Source organism: Nansenia antarctica (genome assembly GCF_963989245.1).
Source record: "Nansenia antarctica genome assembly, chromosome: 3".
NCBI classification, from domain to species: Eukaryota; Metazoa; Chordata; class Actinopteri; order Argentiniformes; family Microstomatidae; genus Nansenia; species Nansenia antarctica.
In genome coordinates this window covers 73,065,007-73,083,857 of record NC_137688.1, presented here as the reverse complement: position 1 = coordinate 73,083,857, position 18,851 = coordinate 73,065,007, and the positions used below count along the sequence as shown (strand labels likewise).

Sequence of the window (18,851 nt, the reverse complement as noted above, 5' to 3'; positions counted from 1 at the left end):
AGAACGCGAGATGAAATGAAGTGAGGGGTGGTCGCTATTAAAATACCAGGTAGTCATGGTGGATGATCATGAATGATGCTTGATAAGTGAATGCTATTTCAATTATGTTGAGTCCACCAGCGAGCTGTCTGTAAGATAAACAGCGCCAAGCGTAGCCTACTAACGTGAGCTGTCTGTAGTCTAGCCAGCAATGCTAGCTAGCCAGTCAACTAGCTCTGTGAGCAGCTGTAGCTTGGCGTAACGTTAGGTTAGATAGCTAGTTAAGCCGGATTTATGCTTCTGCGTCGCCATTTACGCGCAGCGAAAAGCCACACGACTAATCGCGACTAATCGAAAAAATAATCGTCAGATTAGTCGACTACCAAAATAATCGTTAGTTGCAGCCCTAGCTCAAACTAGCGGCTGATGCTGATGAGAGGGGGTTGAACGGATCCCGGAGCCAGTCGAAGTCTTCGTTCATTGGAGGGAGGACTCAAATCTCTCCTCCAGCATACGTAGGTGCGCAGCGATCAGATTCAAGAAAGACGCTGATTTGTGTGCTGCGTCATTGGCCGTCAACGTAAACATTTCAATGTTTTTCTTGGCCACCACGTCTTGCCACCGTCTCAATTTGGATCGGAATCCGTTCAGTTTGTCTGTCGCTGTCAGGATATTCTCAGCCTTCCCTTGCATTTTTATGTTGAGGTCATTAAGGTGGCTGAAAATATCTGCCAGATAAGCAAGCTTAATCCACCACGATTCATCTTCCAATTGTTCTTTGTATGGCAAGTCGTGCTCACTGACAAAAGTTATCAGTTCATCTCGGAGCTCATAGACACGGGATAACACCTTGCCCCGCGACAGCCAGCGGACCTCTGTGTGTAATAAGAGCCCCTCATGCTCGGACCCCATCTCGTTGCACAATGTGCTGAACAGCCGTGTGTGGTGGTGGTGGTGGAGGTGGTCGTCTAGTGTGTGGTGGTGGTGGAGGTGGTCTAGTGTGTGGTGGTGGTGGAGGTGGTCTAGTGTGTAGTGGTGGTGGAGGTGGTCTAGTGTGTGGTGGTGGTGGAGGTGGTCTAGTGTGGTGGTGGTCTAGTGTGTGGTGGTCTAGTGTGTGGTGGTGGTGGAGGTGGTCTAGTGTGGTGGTAATAATAATAATAATAATTTTGCCATTTAGCAGACGCTTTTATCCAAAGCGACTTAAAATTATGAATTACAGGGACATTCCCCCTGGAGTAACTGAGGGCTAAGTGCCTTACCCAAGGGCACACTAGTAGTGGTGTGGCTTCAGGCGGGATTTGAACTCACAACCTTCGTGGTCTAGTGTGTGGTGGTGGTCTAGTGTGTGGTGGTGGTGGTGGTGGTCTAGTGTTTGGTGGTGGTGGAGGTGGTCTAGTGTGTGGTGGTGGTGGAGGTGGTCTAGTGTGTGGTGGTGGTGGAGGTGGTCTAGTGTGTGGTGGTGGTGGAGGTGGTCTAGTGTGGTGGTGGTGGAGGTGGTCTAGTGTGGTGGTGGTGGAGGTGGTCTAGTGTGTGGTGGTGGTGGAGGTGGTCTAGTGTGTGGTGGTGGTGGAGGTGGTCTAGTGTGTGGTGGTGGTGGAGGTGGTCTAGTGTGGTGGTGGTGGAGGTGGTCTAGTGTGTGGTGGTGGAGGTGGTCTAGTGTGGTGGTGGTGGAGGTGGTCTAGTGTGGTGGTGGTGGAGGTGGTCTAGTGTGGTGGTGGTCTAGTGTGTGGTGGTGGTGGAGGTGGTCTAGTGTGGTGGTGGAGGTGGTCTAGTGTGTGGTGGTGGTGGAGGTGGTCTAGTGTGGTGGTGGTGGAGGTGGTCTAGTGTGGTGGTGGAGGTGGTCTAGTGTGTGGTGGTGGTGGAGGTGGTTTAGTGTGGTGGTGGAGGTGGTCTAGTGTGGTGGTGGAGGTGGTCTAGTGTGTGGTGGTGGTGGAGGTGGTCTAGTGTGGTGGTGGTGGAGGTGGTCTAGTGTGTGGTGGTGGAGGTGGTCTAGTGTGGTGGTGGAGGTGGTCTAGTGTGTGGTGGTGGAGGTGGTCTGGCTGCAGGACAGACCTTCTGGCTCTCCTTGTCCTGGTCCTTGACCTTCTGCTCCAGGGCTCTCTTGCAGCTCTCTGCGTTGTGCCTCTGGCAGCTCATCTCCTCAGACATCTGCTTCAGCCTCTGCTCCACGGACGCACACTGAAACACACACACACACACACACACACACACACACACACACACACACAATCTCATCAGACCTCAACACCATCAGACCTCACTGAAACACACACACACACACACACACACACACACACACACACACACACACACACACACACAGACACACAGACACACAGACCAGGGTTGGACAGTAACGATTGCCCGGAGCAAGTAAAACATTCGCCGGGTTTGTTTGCGTGAGCCCGACGACGCTGCTGGATCCTGGATCTGTTTACCTGTGTGCAGGAAGAACAACAGACGGCGCAGGCGCCAGACCAGACTAGATGATTGTGGAGTGAAGATATTATCAAAGAGTACGTGATGCGACGGGTGATCGACAGGCGCGTACGCTTTGATAATATCTTCACTCCACAATCATCTAGTCTGGTCTGGCGCCTGCGCCGTCTGTTGTTCTTCCTGCACACAGGTAAACACATCCAGGATCCAGCAGCGTCGTCGGGCTCACGCAAACAAACCCTGCACACGCACACACACACCTCCATCAGACATCACTTACACACACACACACACACACACACAACCCCATCAGACCTCACTGAAACACGCACACGCACACACACACACACACACACACAGCCCCGTCAGACCTCAGGCCTACCTTGGAGGCGGTCTGCTCCTGCAGGGCCGCGGCCTTGCTGAGGTCCTCCAGGGTCTTGGCCAGCGCCCGCTCCCTCTGCTCCAGCTGGCCCTGCGCCTCCTGCAGCCTGCAGCCCTGCGCCCGCATGTCCTTCTCCTGCGACGCCACACGCTGCTCCAGATCACTCACCCTGAACCTCAGCTCTGGAACACACACACACACACACACACCGTCAGGGGAGAGGCAAGGCAAGGCAGGTTTATTAGTACAGCCAGGGTATATACAGAGTATATACAGGAATCTTGAGGTTAATTTCAATACCTTTCTAAGACTTTTTAAAGACCTTATCAATATTTTTCCAGACCTCACCGCCACTTCGAGCTGTAACCGTTTACATCAGTGACACCTTTAACTTAACAGTTTTAGTTTGCAATAGACTAGACAGATAGACAACCGAATTTCCGGTTCATCTTTGTTTTTTAATAAAACTAATAACTTTTACTAAAAGTTTTTAGGACTCAAACTTTTTGGACAGTCTAATTCAGAAAAATACCTACAAAATTCAAGACCTCATAAAATCGTGATAAGACTTTTTAATACTTAAGGGTCTTGATTTTCCCAAAATTGATTTATCAACTTTGAATACTTTTCAAGACACAGCGGATACCCTGACAGCACATTTCATACAACAGGGGCAATTCAAAGTGCTTTACCTACATTATAAAAAATACAACAAGAGGAGGATAGTAAGAAAATAAAAATTACAATGAATAAAAGCAAATATAAGAAGTAAATAGATAAAACATTTAATAATACAATAGTTAATGGATAAAAGACTTAGAGAATAGAGAATAGATAAAAGTGTTTGTGTTTAATCATAACTGCTGCAAAACATGAAAATGTTTAGCTTAAATTTAAATATTCTTTGGATTTGGGTCTGTTTGATTTCTTCAAGAGGAGCATGCAGCAGCGTGACTGAAAGCTGCTGCACCGTGTTTTGTTTTCACTCTTGGAATGATTAGCTGATTAGCCTCAGCTGACCTTCGGGGCTTTGCGGGAATATAGGGTGGGAGGAGATCTGATATGTATTTTGGTCCAAGACCATTTAGTGATTTGTATGTAATTAGGAGGATTTTGAATTCAATTCTCTGAGAGACTGGTAGCCAGTGTAGAGATCTCAGGATTGGTGTAATGTGTTCAAACTTCTTTGTTTTTGTTAGGACCCTAGCAGCGGTGTTTTGGATGAGCTGCAGTTTACGAACAGCTCCTATAGATAGTGCCTGTTAGTAGACCAGCCGCTTTAGATAGGCCTGTTAGTAGACCAGCCTCTTTAGTTAGGTCTGTTAGTAGACCAGCTCCTTTAGATAGGCCTGTTAGTAGACCAGCTCCTTTAGATAGGCCTGTTAGTAGACCAGCTCCTTTAGATAGGCCTGTTAGTAGACCAGCTCCTTTAGAAAGGCCTGTTAGTAGACCAGCTCTTTTAGAAAGGCCTGTTAGTAGACCAGCTCCTTTATGGCACTTTTCCATCAGCGGCCCGGATCGCTTCGGGTCGGGTCGGTTCGGCCCGCTTTTTGACAGTTCTGGTTTTCCACTATACACAACAGACCAGGAACGAGTAGGCGATAGTAGGCGGAGTTACGCGTCATAACAGCGCGCCATGGTGGTGACGTATATTTTCACGAGACACAACACAGCCACAACAACAGCGACATGGAGGAACTTGAAGCTATCGTATACTTTTTCCTCGTCATGTGGTATATTACTAACCGTGATTTTTTGGGAGAGAAAGAGAAAGAGAGAGAGGAAGCTATGTACACATAATAAAGTCGTGTTTTTTGAACCCTTAAAACCACTGCCTTCACTTGTCTGCTTTATGAACTGTAGTATCATTGTGTGCCGTGTTATTCACGGACAAACACGGTGTCCTTTGCGGGTTAATAACTTCGGTTTACCGTGGGTTAGGATAACAATTCAAACGTGTCCGGATAGGGGAGAGGACAGGGAATCTGAAACCATTTGAATGGTGTCGATACGACACTGTTATCACGGTTGACACCGATGGTGAAGTTAGCAAAGGAGTATTGTGTTTGTAACACCTCCGGTGTTATTCACGGGCAAAGACGGTAAACGGAGGCACCCTTTGCGGGTTAATAACTTCGGTTTACCGTGGGTTAGGATAACAATTCAAACGTGTCCAGATAGGGGAGAGGACAGGGAATCTGAAACCATTTGAATGGTGTCGATACAACACTGTTATCACGGTTGACACCGATGGTGAAGTTAGCAAAGGAGTATTATGTTTGTAACACCTCCGGTGTTATTCACGGGCAAAGACGGTAAACGGAGGCACCCTTTGCGGGTTAATAACTTTGGTTTACCGTGGGTTAGGATAACAATTCAAACGTGTCCGGATAGGGGAGAGGACAGGGAATGGTGACATTTGAATGGTGTCGATACGACACTGTTATCACGGTCTATGACACAGCGCGGAGCGAATTCCCTGGTAGAAATTGTCTGTCCCCCCGCTGATATCCTCCATGACGTGCTGCTGCTTAGAGCAGCGGTGAACTCCCGGTTCATTGAGTTTACGGTTAAAAGCATATCTTCTCGGGGTGTCAGCGCGGTGGTTAAGGGCTCAAAATGACCGTATACCGATGGTGAAGTTAGCAATAATACAGTGTTTCCCCTAGGTTTGCTGCCTTGGGGGGGTGGCATGGACCGTGGCATGGACACCCCCGCCCCAGGGGGTAAGACCCTGCGACATACCAGCGTCATCTCCAGGGGTGTACTAACTTGTACATTAAGCCGCCTCACGCTACTGAAACAGGAGATAGGCTCCTGCCCTATGGGCCATTAGGCTGGAGAACCATCGGTTCTTAAGGCTACTTACTTATGTGGTCTTGACTACCTGTCCACTTTCTCACCTGGTTCTTGCTCTCTCTCTCTCTCTCTGGTGCACCATCCTGCTCTCTCTCCTTCTCTCCTTCTCTATCCTCCTCTCTCTCTTTTGCTGTCAACCAAAAGGCAAACATAACAACCAGAGTATTTATAATCTAATAAGAGGTATACATTGATCCATATCAATTTATAACATAATTATAATTGAATATTGGATTGCTGTGGGCAATGCAGTCAGATAATGTCATTTTGACTTTACTCTCTCACCTGAAAAAAAAATCGTATGTCCAACTATAAAAAACAGACATTTCCAATGCTTCAATCCACTGTCCATGTACTGTAAATATGCCATTATGGTATTACCATAAAGCCCAATTCTAGCAGAATAGGAAAGATAGTATATCTACTTTAAGTAAAATAATAAAGTGCATCCAGTTAGCTCTTTAGCTGGCATGTGTGCAGCAGACTAGCTCATCTAATCACCTCTGAACTAGCTAGTTAGCTTGCTAGTTCTTTGACACTATTTTACATACCATGGAACTATAATCAGACACATTCTAGTCATAATAATAACGACCAATTTGAACCAACTTGCTCTGTTAGAACACTCAGCAATTATATTTGCTAACGTTTCAACTTGCTTACTTTCATCTGCAGACATCTCACCCTGCAAAAACTCTCTCGCGTCGCGCACACACATTCGCGCACATCTTGTACGCGAGTGTGCGAGTGTGTCCAGCGCGAAGCGAAGTGTGGAGAGATAGGTTTGGCTATGCGAGACTACTGGCGGACTAATGGCGCTTTTTCATCAGCAGCCCAGGTCGGTTCGCGTCAGGTCGGTTCAGCCCGCTTTAGCCCGCTTTTGAACAGTTCTGGTTTTCCATTACACACAACAGACCCGAACTAGTAGGAGGAGTAGACGATAGTAGGCGGAGTTACGCGTCATAACAGCGCGCCACGGTGGTGACGTATATTTTCACGAGACACAACAACAGCAACATGGAGGAACTTGCAGCTATCCTATGCCTGTCCCTCGGCATGTGGTATATTATTAACCATGGTTTTTTGGAGAGAAAAGAGAGAAGAGAGAAGACAGAAGAGCGAAGACAGAAGGAAGGATACTCGAAAGAGGAATGCTGAAAAGAGAAAGAAACCTATGTGGGCTATCGTAAGGAGATGGCTACTACTTTACTCTACCTCACTGTAGCATCATTGTTATGTTCAGGAGATGGCTACTGCCTGATTGTCTGCATGTTTGAATCATTTCTATTGGATTTTGTTCTGCACATATGTTGTTCTACACATAATAGTTTTTTGAACCCTTAAAACCACTGCCTTCACTTGTCTGCTTTATGAACTGTAGTATCATTGTGTGCCGTGTTATTCACGGACAAACGGTGCCGTTTGCGGGTTAATAACTTCGGTTTACCGTGGGTTAGGATAACAATTAAAACGTGTCCGGATAGAGGAGAAGACAGGGAATCCAAAACCATTTGAATGGAGTCGATCCTACTCTCCTATCACCGTCAACACAGCGCGGAGCTAATTCCCTGTTAAAACGTTTCTCTGTCAACGGGAGTTGCACCAGCTGGCGCGGTACAGCACTCTCTCTCTCTATTTCGGGCTAAACTGTGCAGTGTAGCCGGCGTCCTGGTTCCTCCAGCAACCGGACACTTCCATAAATAACAACAAATATATAATATGTAAATATGTATAATACCACGTTCATTGATAAAATGACGCCAGGGATGGAAAGGGGATGATGAAGCTCTGGACTACGGAACGGCAGCACAACACAACGGGGGAAATGCGATAAGAATTATGTCAAAATGCAGCACCATCATGCACAGATCAGCCTTAAAACATGTAACGTTAGATATATATCGTTATACAGGGAGCGATGTATTTCTACGGAAAGGCTGATAGATTGTAGAATCTTCTTGTCGGTAAAACGATGGAATCAATCTATTGAGGATTGTGATCTTAAATGCGTTGTCATCTCATGATAGATTAGGTGCACACTGCACAGCATACACGATTTGAGAAGGAAATAGGATGTTCAACACGGGTTGGAATCTCTGAAATGACATTAAACTAAGATAATACGATGGTCAGCATAATTTTGTAAGCTTTATTAATAAGCTATTACAGAAACTGTAGTGACATTTTCCAAGAGCGAATGTTGTATTTAAAGATGGCGGTTAGCGAAAATAATCTATGAACATGGGATGACGATTTCCATTGACCAATCAACGGTGTGCAGCGTCACACGTCACACGCAACCTGGCAAAAAGGTTCCGGGTCTAAATTTGGTTCCTGGTTAAGAAGGGTAGCTAAAGAAGCGAGCCGAACCGAGCCGAGGCTGGCACGATAGTGGAAAAGGGGCTTTAGATAGGCCTGTTAGTAGACCAGCTCCTTTAGATAGGTCTGTTAGTAAACCAGCTCCTTTAGATAGGCCTGTTAGTAGACCAGCTCCTTTAGATAGGCCTGTTAGTAGACCAGCTCCTTTAGATAGGCCTGTTAGTAGACCAGCTCCTTTAGATAGGCCTGTAATGGGGCTTTTCCACTAGAGGGCGGACCCGGGTCAGCCCGGGCTGGCCTGCTTCTTTGGCGCTTTTCCATTTGTCGGCCTGGGTCGGGTCGGGTCGGGTCGGGTCGCTTCTTTAGCTACCCATTGTGAGCAGGAACCATAGGGCCGAAGGGTACCTTTTTGCCAGGCTGCGTGTGACGTGTGACGCTGCACACCGTTGATTGGTAAATGGAAATCGTCATCCCATGTTCATAGATTTCTTCGCTAACCGCCATCTTTAAATACCACATTCGCTCTTGGAAAATGTCACTACAGTTTCTGTAATAGCTTATTAATAAAGATTCGAAAAATTATGCTGACCATCGTATTATCTTAGTTTAATGTCATTTCAATGCATCATAGAACTTTTATTTACAACAAGCATAACACAAAAATCGCTATTATGCACCGTCTTTGCCCGTGAATAACACCGGCTGTGAATGTGGTAGAAACACAATACTCCTTTGCTAACTTCACCATCGGTATACGGTCATTTTGAGCCCTTAACCACCGTGCTGACACCCCGAGAAGTTATGCTTTTAACCGTAAACTCAATGAACCGGGAGTTCACCCGCTGCTGCTCGCAGCACCGCGCCTGCTGGTTGAAAGTCCCGTTGACAGCGGGGGGAGAGAAAAGTTTTACCAGGGAATTCGCTGCCGCGCTGTGTCGACCGTGATAGCAGTGTCGTATCGACACCATTCAAATGGTTTTGGATTCCCTGTCCTCTCCCCTATCCGGACACGTTTGAATTGTTATCCTAACCCACGGTAAACCAAAGTTATTAACCCGCAAAGCACCGCTTGCTGCTGGATGAAACTCCTGTTGACAGCGGGGGGAGAGAAAAGTTTTACCAGGGAATTCGCTGCCGCGCTGTGTCGACCGTGATAGCAGTGTCGTATCGACACCATTCAAATGGTTTTGGATTCCCTGTCCTCTCCCCTATCCGGACACGTTTGAATTGTTATCCTAACCCACGGTAAACCAAAGTTATTAACCCGCAAAGCACCGCTTGCTGCTGGATGAAACTCCTGTTGACAGCGGGGGGAGAGAAACGTTTTACCAGGGAATTCGCTGCCGCGCTGTGTCGACCGTGATAGCAGTGTCGTATTGACACCATTCAAATGGTTTTGGATTCCCTGTTCTCTCCCCTATCCGGACACGTTTGAATTGTTATCCTAACCCACGGTAAACCGAAGTTATTAACCCGCAAAGGGTGCCTCCGGGCACCGTGTTTGTCCGTGAATAACACGGCACACAATGATACTACAGTTCATAAAGCAGACACGTGAAGGCAGTGGTTTTAAGGGTTCAAAAAACATGACTTTATTATGTGTACATAGCTTCCTCTCTCTCTTTCTCTCCCCAAAAAAATCACGGTTAATAATATACCACATGCCGAGGGAAAGGCATACGATAGCTTCAAGTTCCTCCATGTTGCTATTGTTGTGGCTGTGTTGTGTCTCGTGAAAATATACGTCACCACCATGGCGCGCTTTTATGACACGTAACTCCGTCTACTATCGCCTACTCCTCCTACTCGTTCCTGGTCTGTTGTGTATAGTGGAAAACCAGAACTGTTCAAAAGCGTGCCGAAGCGAGCCGACCCGACCCGAGCTGGGCCGATAGTGGAAAAACGCCATAAGTAGACCAGCTCCTTTAGATAGGCCTGTTAGTAGACCAGGGGGGTGTTGCACGTACGTTGATTAGCATATCGGCGATTAAAATAAAAGCCGCGTTCAGGCAACTCGTGATTGGGATTCAAGGCTCAGGTGATTCCTCGAACGAGGATCAGGCTTGTGTCATCAGTGTTCACAGAACACCGGTTTAGAAATCCTCGATATGGGCGAGTGCACGCAGACATAAAGAGCCCCGAACTGTCTAAATGAAGATACTACACTCTGCAGAGGTCCTACTTTTTGCGCAGCACTCCTACTTATTGATCTTTATGAAGACAAAAAATAAGATGTAAAATAGTGCAATACTGCCGCAATTAACAAGGCGAGGGAAATGGTTTGGCAAGAAATTGCTGACCGATTAAATGCGTAGGTCATACTAGCCCCAGTTATTGTTATATGTTCATATTTTAATAAATTATTATTTACTACTGTGGTGATATCAGCAGCAGGCTACAAAACCGTCATATTGTCACGATGGCATAGTGGTATTGACCGCTGCCATAGTATTTATTCGTCATTTTAAGACAGTGGTTCAAATCCCTCTTCTGACACACCTTTTACTGCATTTCGTTGTCTGAATCTAATCTAAAATCTCATCTAAAAAAGTATGTAGGCTATAAAATGATGGTGCAGGCTAATTTACAAGACCTGACACGATTACAATGGTGTTTGAAGCCTTTCTGAGAAGTAAATTATGTTCTTCTAACTGGACCCTGGATTTGGCATAGATTATTCTTTCTTATGATTACTGATGGATAGATGATTCACTTAGACAGATATATATATATATTGTAAATCGATTTGCATGAAGGCTTCGGTTCAATGTAAAAAAATAAAAAATAAACATTACATTAAATCAAGTATTGAACCGGCAACCTTCAGACCTCTAGCGGGCTGCCTTAACCCCTGCGCCAAACGCACCACTGTGATGATGGCAATGCAAGTTGATAGACATACCTATTTCTTTTTTATTTATCTATCTATCTATCGATCACACTTTCAAAATATCAAATTATCTATCCATCACACAGTCAAACTATCTATCTATCTCGTAAAAAGTGGGAACTAATATTTCCTAAAAGACACTTGACGGAACTGTCGTTCGGGATGTAGTTTCCGCCTGTGAGACATTTTTGACGCACGCATTACCTAAACCAGCCTGTAAACCTGCTCGCGACCAGGTTTGCTCAGAAGGATTGGTTGCATAGCAATCAAACAGCGAATTATTTGAGCCACATTGATGGAACCGAACGGAAGCTGAAATAGGCTAGGTGCACGATCTCCACTACTTCCTGAAAGGCACCTTGCATGAACATATCCTGTCTCACTCTATTGGTTTAATTGATTAATCAGCTGTGCACTGTGTGTTCTAGGGCTGCACGATTAATCGATTTTAAATCGAAATCGCGATTTGAAATGACGCGATTAGCTAATCGCAAAGCCTGCGATTTGCCTGCGATTTTTTTTTTTTTTTTTTTTTACAATTTTTTTTTTTTTTTTTTTTTTTTTGCCATTTAGCAGACGCTTTTTTAATCCAAAGCGATTTACAATTACGAATTACAGGGACATTCCCCCTGGAGTAACTGAGGGCTAAGTGCCTTACTCAAGGGCACACTAGTAGTGGTGTGGTTTCAGGCGGGATTTGAACTCACAACCTTCCGATCACAAGTCCAACTCACTATGTGTTTCTCAACCCTCTCCTCGGGGCGCCCCAGCCGCTCCACATATTTGATCTGTTCCACCACCAGCACACCTGATTCAACTAATCAAGTCCAAATCATAATTGCTTTGGACTTGATTAGTTGAATCAGGTGTGCTGGTGGTGGAACAGATCAAATATGTGGAGCGGCTGGGGCGCCCCGAGGAGAGGGTTGAGAAACACCACTACCCGTATGGGATACGTCATACAGCGCGTCGGATTCAACGTCAATGAACGTCAACGTCAATGAACGTAAAAAAAAAAGACACTTGTTGAGAGAAACAAAATGGTGTTGCTGTTTAAAAAAAACATAAATAAATATGTTGTCCCAATTCATATCTTTTAAGTTCTCATCCTTGCATTAGAATTAGAGCAGTTAATAGTTTGATGGTATCATGTGGTAATGCTCTCTGAAAATAGGTGATAGATAGATTCATCCAATCACCTGCCAAGTATTTTTTGAAAGTACCTGCCCTTTTCCAAACAGCTTCCAATTAAGCTTTCCTAGATGGTTGTGTGAAACAAACCACCTGAGTCAGGTTAGTAATGCTCCATCACATGTTTTAATCTGAAGCTTGATTTTAAAGCAACCCAACTTAATGTTGGGTAACAACCAATGTAAGTTTAGTTCTTTCACTCGTAGCTCGGGCTGTGGGGGTGCTAGAGGAGGGAGCCTCTAAGTCCCCTGAAGACGTACAAACAAACTGCACGTTGATACGACCTTCCTAGCCGGAGATATGGCCACACTTTACAAAAACTGCCCTTTTTTTTTTTTTTTTTTTTTTTTGCTATTTAAAAAAATAATAATCGCAAATTAATCGCAATCGCGATATCTGTCCAAATAATCGCAATTCGATTTTTTCCCCAAATCGTGCAGCCCTAGTGTGTTCCAACAGTTTACTGCACAGCTGATTAATCAATTAAACCAATAGAGTGAGACAGGATATGTTCATGCAAGGTGCCTTTCAGGAAGTAGTGGAGATCGTGCACCTAGCCTATTAGCGCCCGGATCTGATTTACACCTGGATCAGAGTTAATCGCGCCTCGTGGAATAGGGCCCAGCTCCTTTAGATAGGCCTGTTAGTAGACCATTACAATAATCAAGTCTACACGAAACAAATGCATTGATTAGTTTTTCATGGTCTTGCTTGGACATGAAACCTCTCATTCTTGTTATGTTTTTCAGGTGATAGTTGGCTGATTTAGTTAGAGTTTATGTGGCTGTTGAAGTTTAGATCGGAGTCTAGAATTACACCAAGATTTCTGACCTGTTTTATAGTTTGAAGAGAGAATCAAGTTTTGCACTGACCTTCGATCTTTTGTCAGGTGCACCGAATACAATTATCTCTGTTTTTTCCTTGTTTAGTTGGAGGAAGTTTTGTGTCTTCTAGGCGTTTATTTGCTCAATGCAATTACAGAGATTGTCAATGGGACTATAGTCGTTCAGTGAGAGGGCTATGTAGATTTGAGTGTCGTCCGCATAGTTGTGGTAGGCAATTTTGTAGTTTTTTATGATGTGTCCCAATGGAAGCATGTAGAGATCGAATAAAAGGGGGCCAAGGATTGACCCTTGGGGAACCCCACGTCATTTTAATTTGGTCGGACACAAAGTTGCCAATGGAGACAGAGTAGCTTCTGTTCTGTAGGTAGGATCAAACCAGTTTAGGGCAGTGGCTGAAAGTCCTGCCCAGGTTTTTAGTCTATCTATTAGAATGTCTATCTATTAGAATGTCGTGGTCTACAGTGTCAAAGGCAGCGCTAAGATCTAGCAGTACTATATAAATCTACTAGATCTTAGCGCTGCCTTTGACACTGTAGACCACGACATTCTAATAGATATACTAAAAACCTGGGCAGGACTTTCAGGCTATTCAGACTATAGTACTATATAAATCTAAGATATTATTATTATTACAAAATCTGAGATTTTTCCGGAGTCTGTGTTTACATGTCATTAAGGACCTTAATAAGGGCCATTTCAGTGCTATGTAGGGGGCGAAACACACACACACACACACACACACTGAATCACAGGTCTGACAGAACAACCACACCGTTAGGGACACAGCACACACACACACACACACACACACACACACGATAACAGTAACAGTTTCAGTTCTAGAGAGAGGGTTCTACCTTGGTTCAGAGTCCTCAGCTGTTCCATCTGGTGGGAGGAGCCATCTGAGTCACCCTGTGATGATGTCACGGCGGCGCTGCTGATTCGCTGCTGCTGGCTCTGCCTGAGGGGCGTGTCCTCACTCCAGAGGAAGCCAGCCCCCCCTCCCCCCCCCCGCTTCTTTAGGGGGGTTTCCATGGCGACCTGACCCTGCGACTGCGGCTCCTGCCAGGGGAAGATGGACGACCCCGCCTGCTGGCGCGCCCCGATGTCCCTGTGACCCCCCGGGTCCCTGTGACCCCCCGACGATGATGATGATGATGATGATGACTGGTTCAACAGCTGAGAGAGGAGCAGGAGGAGGAGAGGAGGAAAGTTACAAAGTTATAAAAAGACAAGAAGAGGATTGTCATAATCCTAACTATCAGTTTTTTTATTTTTTATTTGTTTTTCTGAGTGGGGGCAGGCCCACTCGTACTTTTATTTGTTATTGGGATAGAGAGAGAGGAGGGATGACAGGAAGGATGGGTGAGAGAGAGAGGAGGGATGACAGGAAAGATGGGTGAGAGAGAGAGGAGGGATGACAGGAAGGATGGGTGAGAGAGGAGGGATGACAGGAAGGATGGGTGAGAGAGAGAGGAGGGATGACAGGAAGGATGGGTGAGAGAGAGAGAGAGAGAGAGAGAGAGGAGGGATGACAGGAAGGATGGGTGAGAGAGAGAGGAGGGATGACAGGAGGATGGGTGAGAGAGAGAGGAGGGATGACAGGAAGGATGGGTGAGAGAGAGAGAGGAGGGATGACAGGAAGGATAGGTGAGAGACAGAGAGAGAGAGAGGAGGGATGACAGGAAGGATGGGTGAGAGAGAGAGAGAGAGAGAGGAGGGATGACAGGAAGGATAGGTGAGAGAGAGAGAGAGAGAGAGAGGAGGGATGACAGGAAGGATGGGTGAGAGAGAGAGAGAGAGGGGAGGGATGACATGCAAGATATGTCCGTGGCCGGAATCGAACCGGGAACCCTGTGGTTACGCGGTCGGCGCTTAGCGTGTCACGCCACCAACCAAGGCGTCCCGACGACAACAACAACAACAACAACTCACTTTGACCTGCGTGACCTTCAGCTCGGCCTCCAGCCTCCTCCTCTCCTCCACCTCCTGCCTGTACCTCTCCTGCAGCTCCTCCAGCCTGGAGTCTGGGGAGAGAGGAGGCGCAAACACTTGACACAGACCGAGGACAGTCCTGTAGACACATGTCTGTCTGTCCTGTAGACACATGTCTGTCTGTCCTGTAGACACATGTATGTCTGTCCTGTAGACACATGTCTGTCTCTGTCCTGTAGACACACGTCTGTCTGTCCTGTAGACACACGTCTGTCTGTCCTGTAGACACATGTCTGTCTGTCCTGTAGACACACGTCTGTCTGTCCTGTAGACACATGTCTGTCTGTCCTGTAGACACATGTCTGTCTCTGTCCTGTAGACACATGTCTGTCTGTCCTGTAGACACACGTCTGTCTGTCCTGTAGACACATGTCTGTCTGTCCTGTAGACACATGTCTGTCTCTGTCCTGTAGACACACGTCTGTCTGTCCTGTAGACACATGTCTGTCTGTCCTGTAGACACATGTCTGTCTGTCCTGTAGACACATGTCTGTCTGTCCTGTAGACACATGTCTGTCTCTGTCCTGTAGACACATGTCTGTCTCTGTCCTGTAGACACATGTCTGTCTCTGTCCTGTAGACACATGTCTGTCTGTCCTGTAGACACACGTCTGTCTGTCCTGTAGACACATGTCTGTCTGTCCTGTAGTAGACACATGTCTGTCTGTCCTGTAGACACACGTCTGTCTCTGTCCTGTAGACACATGTCTGTCTCTGTCCTGTAGACACACGTCTGTCTGTCCTGTAGACACACGTCTGTCTCTGTCCTGTAGACACACGTCTGTCTCTGTCCTGTAGACACACGTCTGTCTCTGTCCTGTAGACACACGTCTGTCTGTCCTGTAGACACACGTCTGTCTCTGTCCTGTAGACACATGTCTGTCTGTCCTGTAGACACATGTCTGTCTGTCCTGTAGACACATGTCTGTCTCTGTCCTGTAGACACATGTCTGTCTGTCCTGTAGACACACGTCTGTCTGTCCTGTAGACACATGTCTGTCTCTGTCCTGTAGACACATGTCTGTCTCTGTCCTGTAGACACACGTCTGTCTGTCCTGTAGACACATGTCTGTCTCTGTCCTGTAGACACATGTCAGTCTGTCCTGTAGACACATGTCTGTCTCTGTCCTGTAGACACATGTCTGTCTGTCCTGTAGACACATGTCTGTCTCTGTTCTGTAGACACATGTCTGTCTGTCCTGTAGACACATGTCTGTCTGTCCTGTAGACACATGTCTGTCTGTCCTGTAGACACATGTCTGTCTCTGTCCTGTAGACACACATCTGTCCATCTGTCTGTCTGTCTGTCTGCGTCCGTACTTATCAACCTACGTGACTAATGGTCTCTAGTCTAAACGGGTATTTATGATAACGTATTTATGATAACTTAGGCAAGGCAAGTTTATTTCTATAGCACATTTCATACAACAGGGGTAATTCAAAGTGCTTTGCAATACAGAAAAAGGCTAGTAAGAAAAATTATAATAAAACGGCAAGAATAGATACATATATAGAGAGAAAATAAATAGATAAACATTTAACAACATAATAAGACAATGAATAAAAAGATATAGATAAGTGTTATTACTGCAACTGTATTCAAGCTCTGCTCTTCCCGATACGGCGTGAGAGATTGCAGTGTAAAATGACACGTACCATGCTGTCTGTATGAGGTGGTTATAACGTACCATGCTGTCTGTATGAGGTGGTTATAATAACGTACCATGCTGTCTGTATGAGGTGTTTATAATAACTTACCATGCTGTCTGTATGAGGTGGTTATAATAACGTACCATGCTGTCTGTATGAGGTGTTTATAACGTACCATGCTGTCTTGTATGAGGTGTTTATAACGTACCATGCTGTCTGTATGAGGGCGTGGCTGCAGGGGTGGTGAAGGACTTCTGCGGGGTGCTGGGGGGGGGCAGGTCAGAGGGGGGCTGGGACCTGTCAAACTCATGTTTATACCTGTAGAGAGAACACAGACTTATCAAATTCAAATCAAATCAAATTTTATTTGTATAGCGCATTTCTTACAAGATGCAACTCAATGCGCTTCACACAATGAAAATGTTCAGTCAATCAGTCAATCAATCAATCAATACTGACAGAGCCGCGAGCAGGCAAAAGTAAAAAACCTGTATACTATGTAGCCAGGAAAAATTCCCTTGCAGCCCTCTACCAATAGAGCGACTACTTAGTACCTAGCGTACCCAGCGTACCTAGCGTACCCAGCGTACCTAGCGTGCCTAGCGTACCCAGTGTACCTAGCGTACCTAGCGTACCCAGCCTACCAGACAACGAAATGCAGTTCAGCATCTAACCGGAAGTGCAAATCTTGAACACGGTGTGGACTTGGCAGCACCACCATGTAAGCACGTCAAGACAAATTAATCTAGATATTTTAACAGTTAGTTCCGACCAAGTCATTTGATTGGACAAGAGGCATTCCATGAGTGCTGATATACAGTATAACAGCACTGGGACTTTTAACTATATGTATCACTCAGATATCACTCAGATAGAACAGGTGTTCTACTAAATGACCGTTAATACAAAGTAGCCAGCCTGCGGATGTTTGGGTTACTAGGCAACAGCCCGGTTGAAGTCCAGTTGCAGAACTATTGTTTTGTTGGTGGAGCCCAAAATAAATGATTAAATAAACAAACAAATCATAATCTGCTGTCGCTTATTACTGTTAACTAATAAATGGCGCTGTAGAACTGTTGTATAAAAGCAATATCACTGATATTGCTTAAATGGTGATGACTCACTTCCTCAGCTCCTGCTCCAGGCGCTCCGCAGTCGTCCTGCTGGTGTTGAGCTGTCCGTCCAGGAGGGCCACCTGCTGCTCCTTCACCGCCAGGTCAGAGGTCGCACGCTGCCGCGCCTTCTCCAGGGCGTCACACGACTCCAGCAGCGACTGGTGCTCTCTCTTCAGGACCGACGCCTCCATCTTATCACTGTCCACCTGCCAGAGAGACACGTTAACACTGTCCACCTGTCATAGAGACACGTTAACACTGTCCACCTGTCATAGAGACACGTTAACACTGTCCACCTGCAGGAGAGACACGTTAATACTGTCCACCTGCCAGAGAGACACGTTAACACTGTCCACCTGCCAGAGAGACACGTTAACACTGTCCACCTGTCATAGAGACTAGGGTTGGGTACCGGTATGGTACCGGTTACTTTACATTCGGTACCTACCGAACCGAATTGCAACAGAGATTTCGGTTCCTCGTTTCGCCCCCTGACATCGCCTGTTAAAGTTCCACTCAGTGCATGTAATCAAGACTGAATCGCTCTCAACAAGTGCGAGGCGACGCGCTTGCAAAACAGTTTTTGTAACCCACCCACCCACCCACCCACACACAGAGGCATGCATACACCCATGCATACACCCACCCACACCCACAACCACCCACCCACCCCCACACCCACACACCCACACACCTACCTTCTGTTTCTGTTTGTGCAGGGCCGCCTCCAGGGAGTCCAGGTGGAACTGCTTCTGGGTCCGGTCCTTCCTCAGCTTGTCCAGCTGGGCCTCCAGCTCCTGGACCTTCTGCAAGGCCTTCCCCGGGAGACCCTCCTTCCACTCCTCCACCACCCAGCTCATGGTTCAGTCTGGGCTGGGCTGTCAGGCACAAACTGGCTCAGTCTGGGGAGAGGGAAACAGGCTATTAAATATGCATGGTTGGAAACACACAAACACACAGCATGTGATAAACTTAACAGTTGAGGTTAGGTTGGGTAAGGGCTATGGTTAATGTAAGGTTGGGTAAGGGCTATGGTTAATGTAAGGTTGGGTAAGGGCTATGGTTAATGTAAGGTAAAGGTTATAGGGTTGGGTAAGGGCTATGGTTAGTGTAAGGTTATAGGGTTGGGTAAGGGCTATGGTTAATGTAAGGTTATAGGGTTGGGTTGCATTTATCATCAATCCATG

The 18,851-nt window shown here is 46.3% G+C and overlaps 1 protein-coding gene across 1 annotated transcript in view; it reads right to left on the bottom strand.

Annotated features, from left to right (window-relative positions):
* Positions 1 to 18,524, bottom strand: part of cenpf (centromere protein F) — a gene marked incomplete at both ends in the record, with an annotated part of 44,850 nt that extends 26,326 nt beyond the window's left edge. Inside the window, 7 exons of the mRNA XM_080527543.1 lie at positions 2,032 to 2,157; positions 2,801 to 2,982; positions 13,762 to 14,083; positions 14,840 to 14,931; positions 16,758 to 16,867; positions 17,674 to 17,870; positions 18,363 to 18,524. Coding sequence (XP_080383669.1) covers positions 2,032 to 2,157; positions 2,801 to 2,982; positions 13,762 to 14,083; positions 14,840 to 14,931; positions 16,758 to 16,867; positions 17,674 to 17,870; positions 18,363 to 18,524 — 1,191 coding nt within the window. The remainder of the gene's footprint in view (positions 1 to 2,031; positions 2,158 to 2,800; positions 2,983 to 13,761; positions 14,084 to 14,839; positions 14,932 to 16,757; positions 16,868 to 17,673; positions 17,871 to 18,362) is intronic.
* Positions 18,525 to 18,851: the final 327 nt, after the last annotated feature.